Source organism: Anolis sagrei, chromosome 6 (assembly GCF_037176765.1).
Source record: "Anolis sagrei isolate rAnoSag1 chromosome 6, rAnoSag1.mat, whole genome shotgun sequence".
Classification (NCBI taxonomy): Eukaryota; Metazoa; Chordata; class Lepidosauria; order Squamata; family Dactyloidae; genus Anolis; species Anolis sagrei.
The window spans coordinates 94,374,752-94,390,577 of record NC_090026.1 but is presented as its reverse complement, the minus strand read 5'-3'; the positions used below and the strand labels follow the sequence as shown (position 1 = coordinate 94,390,577).

The following is a 15,826-nucleotide window of genomic DNA, read 5'->3' as shown; positions in this document are numbered from 1 at the left end:
AATCAACGCAGTAAGTTGAAAGTATTCTTCAAGGGGAGAGGGACCTAGAACACCTGGAAGGAGGTAATCTAAGGAAACAGTGTTCAAGAGACTCAGGCACATTACTTGGTGTGTGTGCAGGCCTGAGCTGCTGTAGAACCATCATGTATATGCTGAATTCGGGGCCAATGTCCAGATGGATTGGGATCATATTGGCCCCACTGGACCATCATTTTGTTTTCTGTATTGACGCCACCATTCCTCGCCGGCCACAGATCTTGCAGTGAACATCAGGTCATTGCCTATTGCAGTGGTCCTCAACCTTCCTAATGCCACAACCCTTTAATACAGTTCCTAATGTTGTGACCCCCAAACATAAAATTATTTTTGTTGCTACTTCATAACGGTTCTGCTACTGTTATGAATCATGATGTCAGTATCTGTATTTTTATTCACTGGCCCAAATTTGGCACAAATACCCAATATGCCCAAATTTGAATACTAATGGGGTTAAGGAGGGTGATTTTGTCATTTGGGAATTGTAGTTGCTGGGATTTATAGTTTGCCTTCAATCAAAGAGCTTTCTGAACTCCACCAATGATGGAATTGAACCAAACTTGGCACACAGAACTCCCGTGACCAACAGAAAATACTGGAAGGGTTTGGTGGGCATTGACCTTGAGTTTTGGAGATGCAGTTCACCCAGATCCAGAGAGCACTGTGGACTCAAACAATGATAGATCTGGACCAAACTTAGTATGAATACTCCAGATCCCCAAATGTGAACACTAGTGGAATTTGGGGAAAATAGAAAATAGTTGTAGTTTAATAATAAATAAATAAATAAATAAATAAATAAATAAACTTTATTTATACCATGCCACTATCTCCACAAAGGGAACTTGGGCCGGCTAACATGAGGCCAAGCCCAAAATTATAGTACAGCAAAATATAATACAAGAAGCAAAATACCATCATAATAAATACGTAAAATAACAAAATAAAATAAACAGTTTCAAAATAACATGATAGAGAAAGGGCAAGGCAAATAAAATAGGAATAAAATTGATAAAACCCTGGATGAGATATGTAGAATGTGTTTCTGAGGAAGAATGGGTTTCTGAGGGAGGAACACAAAAGGACCAGAACAATAGAGTTAGGCCTTAATTTAAGGGCAGGAGGGAAGTGCTTCATTAGGAAGGAGCAGTACTTGGAATAGACTACATATGGGAAATATATTCACTTGCCGAAGGCATATCGGAAAAGAGAATTTTTTAGGTCTTTCTTAAAAGCTGCCAAGGTAGGGGCTTGCCTAATTTCACCAGGCAGTGAGTTCCAGAGCTGAGAGGCCACAGCAGAGAAGGTCGTTGCTGGGATTTATAGTTCAACTACAATCAAAGAGCATTCTAAACCCCACCAACAATAGAATTGGATCAAACTTCCCACACAGAACCCCCATGACCAACAGAAAATACTGTGTTTTCTGGTGGTCTTTGACGACCCCTCTGACACCCCCCTTAAGACCCTCTCCCGACCCAGGATTCCGACCCCCAGTTTGAGAAAGGCAAGCCTATTGCTTCTGTTGATATCAGAAAGGGCACCTATGTGGCCAGATAGGAGGAAGTAGACCTTTCTTGCTGGTTGTGCTGACATCAGCAGATATGACCACAATGTGCAGGCACTTGGACAGAGCTCTGTGGTAGGCAGGAGGCACTGACAGCAATTCAGGATGAGTCATTCCCTTTCTCTGCACTGATCAATGAAAGGAAAAGGTGATGGTAGTGCTGTCTATCTGGTTAGGGGATCCAACCAAAATGGACCTGATCCAGCCATTCAGGGTGCCACAAAGCACTGGGGTGCTTCAGAGATTCCTGCCAAATTAAAAGGTGAAAGTCTGGATGTGCCCTATTCTCTTAGAGCAGAATATTCAATTATTGCTAACAGTGAATCACACAACTGTAACATTACTTGGAAACACAGTTGTTATTATCTTGCTCCTCCTTTTCTTCAGGATTAGAGATTCTCTGGAAACAATAGAATGATGCATAATGAAGTCTTCATTTAGAAAGCCATTCTTTTATTCAGAGACAGACAAGCTCTTTTGTTGCAGTTAAATCCACTGAGTCAGGCATGCTAATGCTTACTGTATGCGAATGTGTCATACGCATTGCTATGCAATGGAATGGAATCCTTTTGTGTTATTTTTGTTTCAGAATCTGCTGTCTGAAGTGAAAATTCAGGTGGATAACACAGACCAAGACATAAATGTCAAAGTTACTGCAATCTGTCCTGATGGAAGTAGAAAAACAGGCTTAGAGGGATGCAGAAATGTGAAATCCACAACTGAAGTATGAAAAATTCCTTTTATTCACAAAGGAGATGAAAAATGTTGTTGTTTCTCTAACAGCTTTACAGTGGAAGAGAGGTTCTTTGTGCAGATTCAAAAGTAGATTTCTGTGGGTCACAGTCCTAGGCCCTCCACGTCGTTTCTTCATTTTATTCCTTCCCAGCTTTATTTTAAATTGAATCCAAGAATAAACATTTTGTTCATTGTTATCAATAAGCTCAAGCCAAGCTAGCAGCTGCTTTCTAAGCATTTCCTCATGTCCCATACTTTACGATGCTCTTCCTGCTAAAAACTTTCTTATCTCAGTCCTCATCAACTATAGCCTTATAAATGAGTGGTGTGCAAAAACATGTACCGCTTTGCAGAAGGCTGGGCTAGGCTTTTCATTAGGCTGTAAAGCAGCTGCCTTGGGCAGATGATTCTGGATAACCAAAAGCTGCTGTCTAAGGAAATTGTCTCAGGCTGCAAACACCACCTGGGGAAAAGAGGGATTTTCTTCCTCAGATCATAGAATCATAGAGTTGGAAGAGACCTTGTGGGTCATCCAGTCCAACCCCCTGCCAAGAAGCAGGAAAATCGCATTCAAAGCACCCCCGACAGATGGTCATCCAGCCTCTGCTTAAAAGCCTCCAAAGAAGGAGCCTCTACCACATTCTGAAGCAGAGAGTTCCACTGCTGAACAGCTCTCACAGTCAGGAAGTTCTTCCTAATGTTCAGGTGGAATCTCCTTTCCTGTCGTTTGAAGCCATTGTTCCGCATCCTAGTCTCCAGGGCAAGCCTGCTCCATCCTCCCTATGACTTCTCCTCACATATTTATATGTGGCTATCATGTCTCCTCTCAGCCTTCTCCTCTGAAGGCTAAACAAGCCCAGCTCTTTAAGCTGCTCCTCATAGGTTTGTTCTATAGACCCTTGATCATTTTAGTCACCGTCCTCTGGACACATTCCAGCTTGTCAACATCACACATTCCAGTTTGTCAACATCAAGTAATGCTGAAGTATATTAGTTACTGTAATTATCTACATCTTAAATTGAGGCGAGGGTGTCATTTTCAGATTGAGATTCTTGTAACTTTAAATCATAAGAGATCTCAGAGTAGGTCAAAGTATTGAAAAAATCTATAACTGTGATGAAGGCACCTGTCCTCTCCCAATCTGCTTTGAGTCATTTTTTAGAGAGAGAAAAGCAGAATATAAATTATTATTATTATTATTATTATTATTGTTTTAAAACTTCTATACTCAAACTGCAGCTGTTTATTTTCAACACTTGTGGTGGTAGGAAACATAGAGGAGCCAATGACAAGAACACAGCTGAGAGCTGGTCCCTATCCCTTCTCCCTGGTCTCACCAGTAAGGCAATAGCCATGTTGAGAGAAGATAAGCCCAGATGAAAGAGACCCTGCTTTGTTCTGAATTAATTCAGTTTTACCGGAATTAATTAATTCAGTTTTACCATTTGGATGCCTCTAGTAAAACAGAGACAAGTCTCAGTTTTAAGGCCTGTCTGGATGGGCCCTGAGACTCTTCATAGTCTCAGAACCTAAGAGCAGCCACTGAGAAGCCACTCTCTGGTATCACCACCAATTTTGCTTGTGGTGGTGGTGGAATTGAGAAAAAGGGCCTCTGCTAAGGATCTCAGAGTCCAAGCAGGAACATACAATCTGCCAAATATCTTAGATCTTAACCATATAGGACTTTATAGGTCATAACCAGCACTTGAATTGTGTGATTGTCGACCTTCAGAGTCATCGCTGTTATTATAAAACAATGTCTTTTCACACACCTAATAGTATTGGAATTTATGGAGGTTGTATGTTGAATTTCTACCTACAGGCTCCACCAATCCTTTGTTTCTTTGTGCATGTGATACTTCAAAAGTAGGCAAGAAAAGACTTGCTAATTAGTAAACTCATGTGCTCACTAATCCCAGTTGTGTGTCTGAAGTTGAGAAATAAGCATGAGAAAGCAGTTCCAAAATAAAGCTGGGATCATCATAAGCAAAAATAGCTATTTACGTACTTGCAGCTTAATTCTCTGGGTCCGTTCTCACTAACAATTATAGCATTATGATTCACTTTAATGGCCATGATTTCATCATGAACATTTAGACTTCTCACACTACAAAACCCAGGAATCCATTGGAGGACTGCTGCCCCTTAAAGTGGAATAACAGGGCTATAATTCCATAGTGTATATGGACCCCACAGCAGCAAGCAGCTTTCAAAACTAAATAGTAATTGCTGAAGAGGGAATTGCTTTTTTAAAGGCATTCATTAAACATAATATTGCATCTACATTCCCATTATCTGGCAACCTAAACAGTGCATAGCATGCCTCTTTTATTGCAAAAAAAAGAAAAGAAAAAAAGATTAAAAATCTGTTAGTGTTGATCCAGGCTTTCTAATATATTTAACATTATCATTATTCTTACAATCATAAGTAAACAATGTTCATATTTTTGCTATATAAAAATAAATGAAAAATACAACTTGGATATTGCTTTTAAGAAAAATCAGATTTGGATGGAATTTATTGCCTTCAAATAATGTTTTAACCCAGGCATGGGCAAACTTTAGCCCTCCAGGTGTTTTGGACTCAACACCCACAATTCCTAACAGCCAGTAAGCTGGCTGGGATTTCTGGGAGTTGAAGTCCAAAATATCTGGAGGGCCAGAGTTTGCCCATGCCTGGTTTAACCCATGCATGCCTATAATTTTAAATTGTTATAAAATATTTTAATCTGTCTTTTTAGTTTGTTGATTTTGTATATGTTTTTAGATTTTGCACATTATTTTTAATATTTTAATTGTATTGTTTTATTGGATTTATTGTACACTACCCTGAGATTTTTAAGTAGAGAGTCATATATAAATAAATGAAATACAATAAATAAGTAAATAAAAATTTCCAACAAAATCTCAGTAAAACATAGCTTGATTTTCTACATTATAAGTTCATGTTTTAATATATATGTTTTTAATATATATGTGTGTGTATGTTACTCTTACAGATATCCTTTAATGTCACCATTACAATGAGGAAATGTGGAACCACTGAAGGAAGAAAATACATATTGATAAAACCCCTTGGTTTCAATGAATCTACCAGAATTAACATACATAAAAGATGTTCCTGTCAGTGTGAGGACAAAAGAATATGCGTGGATGAAATGTCTCAGGATTCCCAAACTTCCTACTGCAAGGGCGGTATCTGTGATTCCAGTGATGAATTCTCTTCAGAGCAATGCAAGATGAAAGGGGACCATCTAATCTGCAGTGGCCAAGGAGAGTGTGTAGCTGGGAAATGTATTTGCTACAAAACCAAACTTGGCACAATATATGGTGAATATTGTGAAAAGGATGATTTTTCCTGCCCATATTACCTTGGAAACTTGTGTGCCGGTAAGTGCTGGAATCTTCCCAGATAGATTCCATCTCTAATTATGTATATAGTTCACCTAAATGCAGAGGTCCAGGAAGGGCAACTCTAGATAAGTACTCCTATTTGGCCAGGAGTCCCTCAGCACCAACTTCTGGGTACTGCCCTTCAGGAAGGACCAAGAGCCACTGTAAAACACTGCCTCCCAGTCCCATCCCAGTGAGATGACCCAGAAGGATATCATGGTCAATGGTATTGGAAGCTGCTGAGAGATCCAGTAGAACCAATAAGGACACACTCTCCCTATCTATCTCTCTCTGCCCTATGTGTCAAAACTCCACCACTAGCCCTCTTGCGGAGCTTTCAGAAGGTCTATAATCCAAAAATAATGTATTAAATGGAAGTCCATTCACAGTTGAAGATGACAAAAATTCATCATGGTTTTTTTCTGCTGAGAGTTCCAAGGATGCTGATATTTTGCATACTACCAATGGACCATTATGCACTGCTAAGATCACTTGAGCTGTTTCATACCTCTGCTTCCTGAAAGGTTTTTTATGTGTTGCTGTACAGCTATAGCTGTTGACTTAAGTCCTTCTGCTTGTCCAAGGCATAATAGGCTCATTGCATTGAATTGCAGAATGTGAATTGACACCTAGACAAAATTCCATTGATTTGGTGGCTGTACTCTAGCTAAGAAATTGTGTCACTTCTCAGTCTTCTGTTCCCCAAGCTAAATATACCCAAATACTTAAGTTGGGTTCCAGACCTCAGATCATTTTGCCAACCTTTTCTGATCACAATCCAACTTTTCAATGGATTGTGATGCCTAGAATTGGACACAGTATGCCAAATGATGTCTGACCAAAGCAAAATAGGGTATTACCACTACTACCTTTGATCTAAAAACATAATATTCCTTTTGATGCACCCTAGAAGTGTATTGGCTTTTTATTTTTTGACCAACGCATCACATTCCTGTTTTACCTGTCATTTAGCGAAAAGGAAAATTTTGCTCACATATTATATTTTCAATCAGGTGTTACCTATTCCCCTTCTCCATGATTTCACTGTGTTTATGCTTCTTCCTTACTAGAAGTATATTCTAACAACAACAATATAACAACAACAACTTTATTCTTGTATCCTGCCACCATCTCCTCGAAGGGACTCAGGGCAGCTTACACACGGCACAAAAGTGCCTGAAAACAGAGCATAAAATAAACATAATATAAAATGCAATTAAATAAAACAAATAGGCATATAAAACAACAATTAAAACTCATTTAAAACAGCACTCATCAGGCAGTAAGCTACTGTAAATATGGCCAGGCTATAAGCAATGGGCAAGGGAATGGGGTAAGTGCAAAGGTGCAACCATGGGACGAAGGCATGGGATGTGGTGCAAGATTGCACAACAATTGTGTAGAACAATGAGAGACTAGAAATAATGTTTTAACCCAGGAAAATCTGAAGTTTTTCCCCCTGATGTGGTTTCCACTGTGACCCACATATTATATGCAACCTATCCTTCACTGAGATATCAACTGATTTTTTTTTTCATGTTAGGAGCAATTTGAGAAATTGCAAGTCGCTTATGGTGTGAGAGAATTGGCTGGCTGCGAGAACATTGCCCAGGGGACACCCGGACGTTTTACCATCCTGTGGGAGGCTTCTCTCATGTCCTTGCATGGGAAGCTGGAGCTGACAGATAGGAGCTCACCCCACTCCCCGAATTCAAACCACCAACCTTTTGGTCAGCAGTTCTGCTGGCACAAAGGTTTAGCCCACTACGTCACTGGAGGCTCCAATATATGTGATATGAGACATGCATCTTAAGTTGACATCTCAGTGAAATCTCATCAAATATTCTTTTCAGGTTTTATGCATGTTCTCCTTAACAGAGATTTCCATCCTTCACTGAGAAAGAGGAGATAACTTAAAGAAAAATTTAAGCCCCAGCATAGGTTGTGTCTAAAGTTGTAGCAATATTTCAGAAGCTGCCTTTAATATAAGGAGTACAAAAGGACTTAAAGACCTCAGAAATGATTATAACCCTTTGTTTTCTGTTCTTATAGGCAATGGTGAATGTGAAGCTGGAAAATGCAAATGCATTGGTCCCTGGGAAGGTGATCGTTGCCAATGTTCATTATCATTGAGAAAAAACTGCATGAATTCAGATGATCAGATCTGCAGTGGAAGAGGAACTTGTGTGTGTGGAAGATGCAAATGCACCGATCCCAGTAGTTTTGGTCGTTTATGTGAATTCTGCCCTGCTTGCAGAACAAATTGCAATGACAAGCGGTATGTTTCTTGTTACATTTCAAACAAAAAATAATTTCAACAGAATAAATTAAACAAATTAAAAGAACTGAAAGGGTTAAAATAAAATAAACATGTCCAACTTGGCATGCATCAACTAGGTTCCCAAAACACTAAAAAAAAAGCCACACTTAACTTGGTGTAGTCATGCAAGGGGAAAGCATTCTACAAAAACACACACTACAACAGATGAGGCCTTTTACCTTGTTCCTTCTTGGAGGAGACAGATGACCTCAGGTATAAATAGAAAGAATCCCCCTTCAAGAACTGGAGTCCAAAATCATTTATGGCTTTCAGGGCCTGAAATCCACTATTTTGAAATGTATGCAGCAGGTTACACATCCTATGCATATGAACAAATATCACCAGTACACATCCCACATTCCATAATTTATTTACTTACTTACTTACTTACTTACAGTATTTATATTCCACCCTTCTCGCCCTACAGGGGACTCAGGGCAAATTACAATTCACATATGCATGGCAAACATTCAATGCCATTTAGACATACAACATATATAGACAGACACAGAGGCAATTTAACATTCCAGCTTTCCAGCTTCATGAGGGTATGCTTGATTCTGGCCACAGGGGGAGCTGCCGCTTCCACTTGTGACACTGGGTCCTTCATGGAATACTTCCTCATTCTTATGCACACTGCTGGAAAGTTTTATGGTGTCGTAATTTAGTTAAATTAGCCTCCCCGCATAAAGTGGTACCTAAATTTCCCCCTTGACAGATGCAACTGTCTTTTGGGCTGCATAGGTCAACAGCAAACTCGACTATTAATGGTCAGGAGCTCACTCTGACCCAGGCTGGCTTTGAACTCATGACCTCTCAGTCAGTATTGATTTAATGCAGCTGGCTACTAACTAGCTGTGCCACAGCCTGGTCTTAAAGTTTTTGCTCTTTCTCTTAGTCCTCAGATGTTTTCTTAACAAAGACAGTTGTAATTTTCCAAATCGTTGATGGTGTTGTGTCGGTAGCAAACCAGGGCCTTCTAAAAATATTTGTGACGTTCTTCCCCAAACCTTTTGGTTGACAACTGTCCTACAGCTATCCTGATCTTTGACTATTGATTATGCTGGTTGGGAAATGATTCAGAAATGCTGGTTTTGAATATCCTCTCTGTGTCCTTTTCCTCTTCATATCTTCCTCTTGTCGTTTTTTCAAAGCCACTCTCAGGCGACCACTCATACACTTCACTAAATGCAAAGAATGCATTAGGATATGGAATAATTGGAAAGGATGTGTCTGTCCCCCAACTGGGCTCAAGCCTTCTTGGCCTAGGTAGAAGGGTCATTATGCTTTCTTTTGCCAAACCATGTTGTATAGTTTAGCTCTTTTGATAGGTTAAAGATGTGTTAAAACTTTTTCTATCGATTTTCATAAACATCTTACTGTTGACAGAAGCTTTTAAGATGTCTGAGTTATGTCAATAGAGGAAGGATCTACTCCCATAATTCTTAACTGCAAGTAGTAGTAGTCGTCGTCGTCGTCGTCGTAGAAAGTTTACAATCCATGGCTCGCTTTTAGTTCAGTTTCATCCCCAGTGGTGCAATGGGTTAGACCCTTGTGTCAGCAGGACTGCTGACCAAAAGGTCAGCAGTTCAAATTCAGGGAGCAGAGTGAGCTCCTGTCTGTCAGCTCCAGCTTCCCATGGAGAGACATGAGAGAAGCCTCCCATAGGATGTTAAAACATCAGGTGTCCCCTGGGCAAGATGGCCAGTTCTCTCACACCAGAAGCGACTTTGTGGAGTGTTATGGTGTAGAAAATGTTATGCTCCAGAAAGCTGTCGTGTATATATTATTGTATTATATAATATTGCATTCAGTTTAATTTTGCTTTACAGGACTTGTGTGCCATGTCATTCCAACTCATCTCAAATTACACTTGACCAGTGCAAAACCTCATGTGCTTACAGGGTGCATCATACAGAGCAATCTTTAGGTATGTAAAAAAATTGAATTCACATTCATTATTGATAGACCTGATACACTTCTTCTATCTGCAATATTCAAATATGTGCAATTCCTAGTATCGGATCTGATAAATGAAACACATATATTGATATCACTCTTCCTGTTCTTCCTGATTTTAAAAATAAACTAAAAGGGGGACACTGGACACGGTATTTTCTTTTCGAAGAACCTGTACGTTCCATGTGAGCTCAGAGACAGTCTTAGAAAATAAAAATTATGTCTGCCTGGATTGAACCACAACATATAAAAAAGATGGAGAAAGGTAACCTTGGAGTCAGGGGAAGCATTCTGAATAGTACCAACAAGTTGACAAGCTAAAAATAGGTTAAGAAAGTTAAACAATGTAGACAAATATATTGGGGTAAATGTTTTTTTGCGGCCTGTGCTACATGTGTTCTATATTTGGTTTTCTATAGAGACATGGCTATACCACTAACCCACCCATCCCCTTAAAAACCCTCGAAATGGCTTGAAGTGGTTACGGTTCTTCAAAATCGACATTGTTTTAAAAAATTAAGCAGTATGGTATGGCACTACAGCTCCTTCAGGAGATCCAATTCATTGGGTGTCTCTTGGAGAGCAGTCAAAGGGCAACTCAGGAAGTCTGGAGGACCATAGACAACCTGGGGACCACACTTTGCCAATTCCTGTTTAGATCCTATTTTTAACAAAAATATAACATTTTGTATAATTTAAATAGGAATTCCATTATTATTACAAATAATTTCTGAGTTTCTATATTGCATTATAATGTTATTTGTGTGTGGTTATTTCCTGCTTTGAACCTTTTGGGAACAGAGTAAATTTTGCATATTATTTCTCCTTTGCAGGCTGCATTTCTGATGATCCAAGCCACTTCAGAATCTTTTTCATAATCTTCATTGTGACCTTTCTGATTGGCTTGCTGAATGTGCTTATAATTCGTCAGATCATTCTGCAGTGGAGCAATAATAAAATCAAGTCTTCTGCTGATTACAGAGTGGCGGCAACAAAAAAGGTAACTGAAGAACCAAATGGAACCAGGATCAATGTTTTTCTTGTACACCAAATACTAGCTGCATGAGCCTTTCTCACCTGTCCTATCTTTTCTTTCAAGGAGAAAATGTTCCTGCCTACAGTTTGTACAAAAACAGTAACCTACAGGCGCGACAACCCTGAAGAAATAAGCATCGACCTCAGCAAGCTACGAGTAAATGAAACTTTCTGTTGCAATTCCTGAAAGCAAGACTGCTTTCTCCAGAGCTTTTGTTTCTCCAGAACTTCATTTGAAAGTTCTTGCCTGCCTGATACTTGGAAGGTTTATAGTTTTGAATACTGTAATGAAAAACTGACCTGGAAACCTGGTTACGCAACTTGGCTGGGTTTCAAGTTGAGCTGCTCTGCCTTGAAAAACAAATGTGCATTAACTACTGATTAGCATAATTAGACCAATTAGACCAATACTGAGATATTTAGGTTGGGAGCCTGTTCAGTCCCTTTTGAGATCAATAGGATAAAATTGGCTTAAATCTGATTACATTCTGGCACAAGCAGGCTTTATTCTGGTTCATGACACCACTCTGCATTGTAGCACTTTAAAATAACTTATTTAGTTGTGGCATAGAAGGTTAATCTAAACTGGTTTGACAAAAAAGCACTGATCTCACTTTAGAGGTAGCTAACACAGATTTGGTCTATGGCAGGGTTTCCCAAATTGTGTTTTAAAAAATGTAGCTGGTACAAATAGGTGACAAATCACTGCTTAGACCTGTTCTGAATGCTGGCAGCGCAAAAGAATGTGCAAAGCAAGACAGCTTTGAGAATCAAAGTCTGCCAACAAGTTATAACGTAAGTCTTTATTACCTGCCACCCAACCACGGCATTGATATTGCAAACCTAGATATTCTATATTGCACTAATTTTGGAAGAGGCTGTGAATAAGTAGGCTTGGAATCAGCCTGCACAAACAACACTAAGGCCACAATCCAATACATGTTTTACCTGAAGTAATTCTTATTGCTAGCTGTGGAATTGACCTCTACAGAAACCTGGATTGCAAATGTTCAGAAGCTGGAGCAAGGGAGGCTGTTTCTCCAGGCAACTGTGTACTCCTTGGTTCAGAAACTTGCATCCCGAAAAACCATTGCTCTGTGCAGAAACACAAATCATGTGATCACATTTGCTGTGGTGTATGTGAGAGAACACTAGACAGAATGGCAAGCGTGGTGGCATGCAAAGCACATTCTAACCTCTTTTTCTATTTATTGTTTTGTAGTTTTCCAAATATTTGATATAGTTCTTTTTTTGTAGAAGACTGGAATAAATAGAAGTTCAACTATGACTATTTTTAATTAAAGATCTGCAATAGTTTATAGTTATTTAGGAATCGATTCTACTTCGTCCAGAGAATGTATTAAAAAGCCAGTTCTGTGGTTAAAAGAAAATGTACCAGTGGCCTTCAAGGCCCATGTTGTTAAGGCAGAAAGAAAGCAGGAGTGGTATTTGCTGCTCTTCCTCAACAAAGAGCAGTAGGAGAAACATCACTGTGCTCCCATGTTGTGGAGTATAATGAAGGACTGAGATTTATTTGGATTCCTTGAATTCCAAGTCTCTCCTGCCTCACCTACACAACTCCTTTGACCCTTGCCTTACCAAACTCTTTATTGTTGGAGAAGTAGGGTCGTGACTTTTTGGTGAACAAAAGAGAGTTCCATGATTGGTTCCATTTTGTGTTGGAGCTCCTTCTTTGATTTCAAGGGGATTTCCACTATCTTATAGCCTGTGGTATCATACTGGTTTCCATCAAGGGCCACATCAGGCCTAATGTTGCCTTCAATGGGCTGTTGAATTCATGGATGAAGAATCTGTGGATATAGAGGGCCAACTGTAATTTTTACATAGTCGTCAGTGCTCTTTCATTTTACCCATGAAAATATGTGAAAAATATGGTTGTCTTTAAACTGAAACTTTTCCAAATTCCAGACACAGAATAAAGCATTGAACTCTTCTCAAATGTATTTGGTTATAGAGCAGATGTGGGCAACTATGAGTCCCCTTGGTGTTACTGAATGACAATTCCCATCCCTTTTGAATATCTGCCATGCAGACTGGTTATAATGGGAATTGCAGCCCAACAGCACTTATGTCCCTTATGAGGTTGGGGTAAGGTTAAAGGACATTTTAAAGTCAGACATATCCACAAGCCTTGTATCTTAGTTCAAACCCCAGTCTTCTGACTAAACAGAACAAACTGTAGCCTTCCAGATATTACTGTAACACAGTTTCCATCAGTTCCAGTCATACTGTCTAATGATGAGGAATACAGAAATTGTAGTCCAGCATCTGGAGAGCCATATAAAATGGCATGGTGGGCTGGAGGCCTTGCATTTGACATCTGCTATAGCAGATGTCCCACAGAGTGGGAAAACCTCTGTGGTGTCAAGTACATGAGAAGATGGTGATCGAAGAGGAGATCACAAAGGTGACATTAACACAGAGCTGCCATCAAATGAAGTATTCTCTGTCAACCAAAATGTAAATTTTGTCCCATTGAACTCAGTAGGGCATTAACATGAGTGGACATATACAAGAATGCACTCTTGTTTTGAGATTCTGTCTTAATACATGAGTGCACAGGCCTTAAATGCTCATTCTGCTGTGCTGTTGCGTGTTCTGTGCACACCTCTGTTGCAGACATGGAGATGTCTGTAGTACTGAGGTGAATGAGAAAACTTAGATCTCTGGAACTGTGCATTGCAATTCTGTGGATCTTTGAATTATGATAAAGAATTATTTATTTTTGTATGTATTGGAAATGCGCTCCACTGAGGCTACAGTGCACAAACTGCACAATCGTAGCACTTTTAGGATTCGAATGTATATTGTTCTTTGGAATTTTCACAACCTGACTTGCTGAAACAACCAAATTATTTATGTGTTTCTATTAAATTTCTTTCTTTCTCTCCCTGGACTGGCTTTACACACTGCTGATTGAAGGTACCAAATTTGTGTCAAAATAATTTTAAGTTAAATGCCAATAGCAACACTATGTTAGCTATAACTTCTTCATAGAAATGGAACAGATTTTTTTCCCTTTGCCTTTTCCCAATTTGGATGTTCAACAAGAAAAAGATCTAATTTGAAATGTGTATTTTGTAGTTTGCCTTTGTCATGTTTTGTGTCTTCAATCTCTTTTGTAAACAATGTGTGTGAGAACTGTTTTTAAAGATTGAGTTTTAAAAACTAGAAATGTAATTTAATTTGGTTTCTTAAACACTTTAAAATCACTGCCGTAACCTCCATTTATTTAAAATGTGTTTTGTAGTGTACATGACTAACTTTAAATTTTTAAGTTTATTTATTAATTTGTCACTTTACTATATTGTGGGATAGTTTATTTTTCTATGAGAGTTGCAATAACTATGACTTAGCATTAATTTAATGCAAAATTATTGTACTTGTTCTCAAACATTAAAAATATGGATATCGAATCCATTGTTGAATGTTGTTATAGTAATACACATTTCCTCTTTCTTTGATTTACCTTTTTAAAGAGGTTTTTTTTTTTTACAATAAAACAGCATTCAGTGCCATCCCCATGACTGTATTTCTGCTAATGATAATTCTTTTGTGTGGTTCATTGTTATCAGTTCATCCACATGTGTGCAAAGAGAGTAAGAGTGGGCAAGATATCCTTTAAAATCTTCATGCTTATCTTCCAGCTGTTTTATAGCTTGGTATTGGAAATTCCATAACCTATTGGAAATAAGTGCACCATAACCTTATTGAAAAGGTAAAAAATGCTATCACATCCGTTTGACAAATGTAAACCACCATGAACATGTGGTGACCACCTTTTGAAAACCACTAGTCAAGAAAAGTATGGCCTTGTTAGAAGTCAACTCTTTGAATAAGTGATGTTAATAAGCGTTCATGTAATGGCACACAGGTAACTCAGCTGTTAAACTGAAGAACCATGTCTTTAAACTGTCAAGGAGAAAAACATGCCACTACAAAAATATATTTGGTTAGCAGGGGGTGGTTATTTCTTTGAAGTATAGCTGTACTCACTGAAGTCCATAAGTCATACTTTATCCATTAAAGTCCAAAACAGCAACAGGCATCCACCTCCACTGAGGTCTAAAGCAGACTTATAACATTGAATAAAACATCTATAACTCCTCCTACACCAAGAGGTACAGTCAAACTGTACACATAAAATATAGGTTAGCAAATACATACATTAACAAATAAACAATGAAAGGCTTGGAAGGTTGCTATTTCCAACACTTGGACTATTTACATTAAGGAATCATGTTGGTCTGTATGGGGAAGTGGCCATGTGAAAATATGGCTGCCTTTGATCTGAAACTTTTCCAAACTCCAGGCACAGAATTGAACTATTGAACTCTCCTCAAATGTATGTATAGAGCAGATGTGGGCAACTATGGAAGGCAGGAAAGGTCCATTATCCCCCCCCCCCCCCACCGCCTTCCTCTCCAGAAGATCTTGGAGGACTTTACCACCCCCAGTGCATTTTCAACTCCCAAAAATGCCTTTGAATATCCCAAAACATCTTAGACGGGACATGGGAGGGATTCTTATCATGTTTTTGGGGCATTTAAAGGCCACAGAAAGACCTCTTTTAAACAACAGGACATTAGCAGCAATAGCTTAATTTCCTTTCTCAACATTGGCCCTAGAGATACATACATACATATATACATACATGTAAGCTCACAGCAGCCGCTCCCAGAAAGGACACAGGACGCCAATCCGTAATCAATCAGGAAACTTTTACTACTGGATGCATATACACAATGAAAGCCAGGAT

At 38.9% G+C, this 15,826-nt stretch overlaps 1 protein-coding gene across 1 annotated transcript in view; it reads left to right on the top strand.

Moving 5' to 3' along the window:
- ITGB8 (integrin subunit beta 8) overlaps positions 1 to 14,483 on the top strand; it is a 60,828-nt gene extending 46,345 nt beyond the window's left edge. The window contains exons 9-14 of the mRNA XM_060782113.2: positions 2,193 to 2,327; positions 5,339 to 5,729; positions 7,785 to 8,010; positions 9,885 to 9,982; positions 10,845 to 11,011; positions 11,111 to 14,483. Of these exons, the coding sequence (XP_060638096.2) occupies positions 2,193 to 2,327; positions 5,339 to 5,729; positions 7,785 to 8,010; positions 9,885 to 9,982; positions 10,845 to 11,011; positions 11,111 to 11,233 (1,140 nt within the window). The 3' untranslated portion in view covers positions 11,234 to 14,483. The remainder of the gene's footprint in view (positions 1 to 2,192; positions 2,328 to 5,338; positions 5,730 to 7,784; positions 8,011 to 9,884; positions 9,983 to 10,844; positions 11,012 to 11,110) is intronic.
- The last annotated feature ends 1,343 nt before the right edge of the window (positions 14,484 to 15,826 follow it).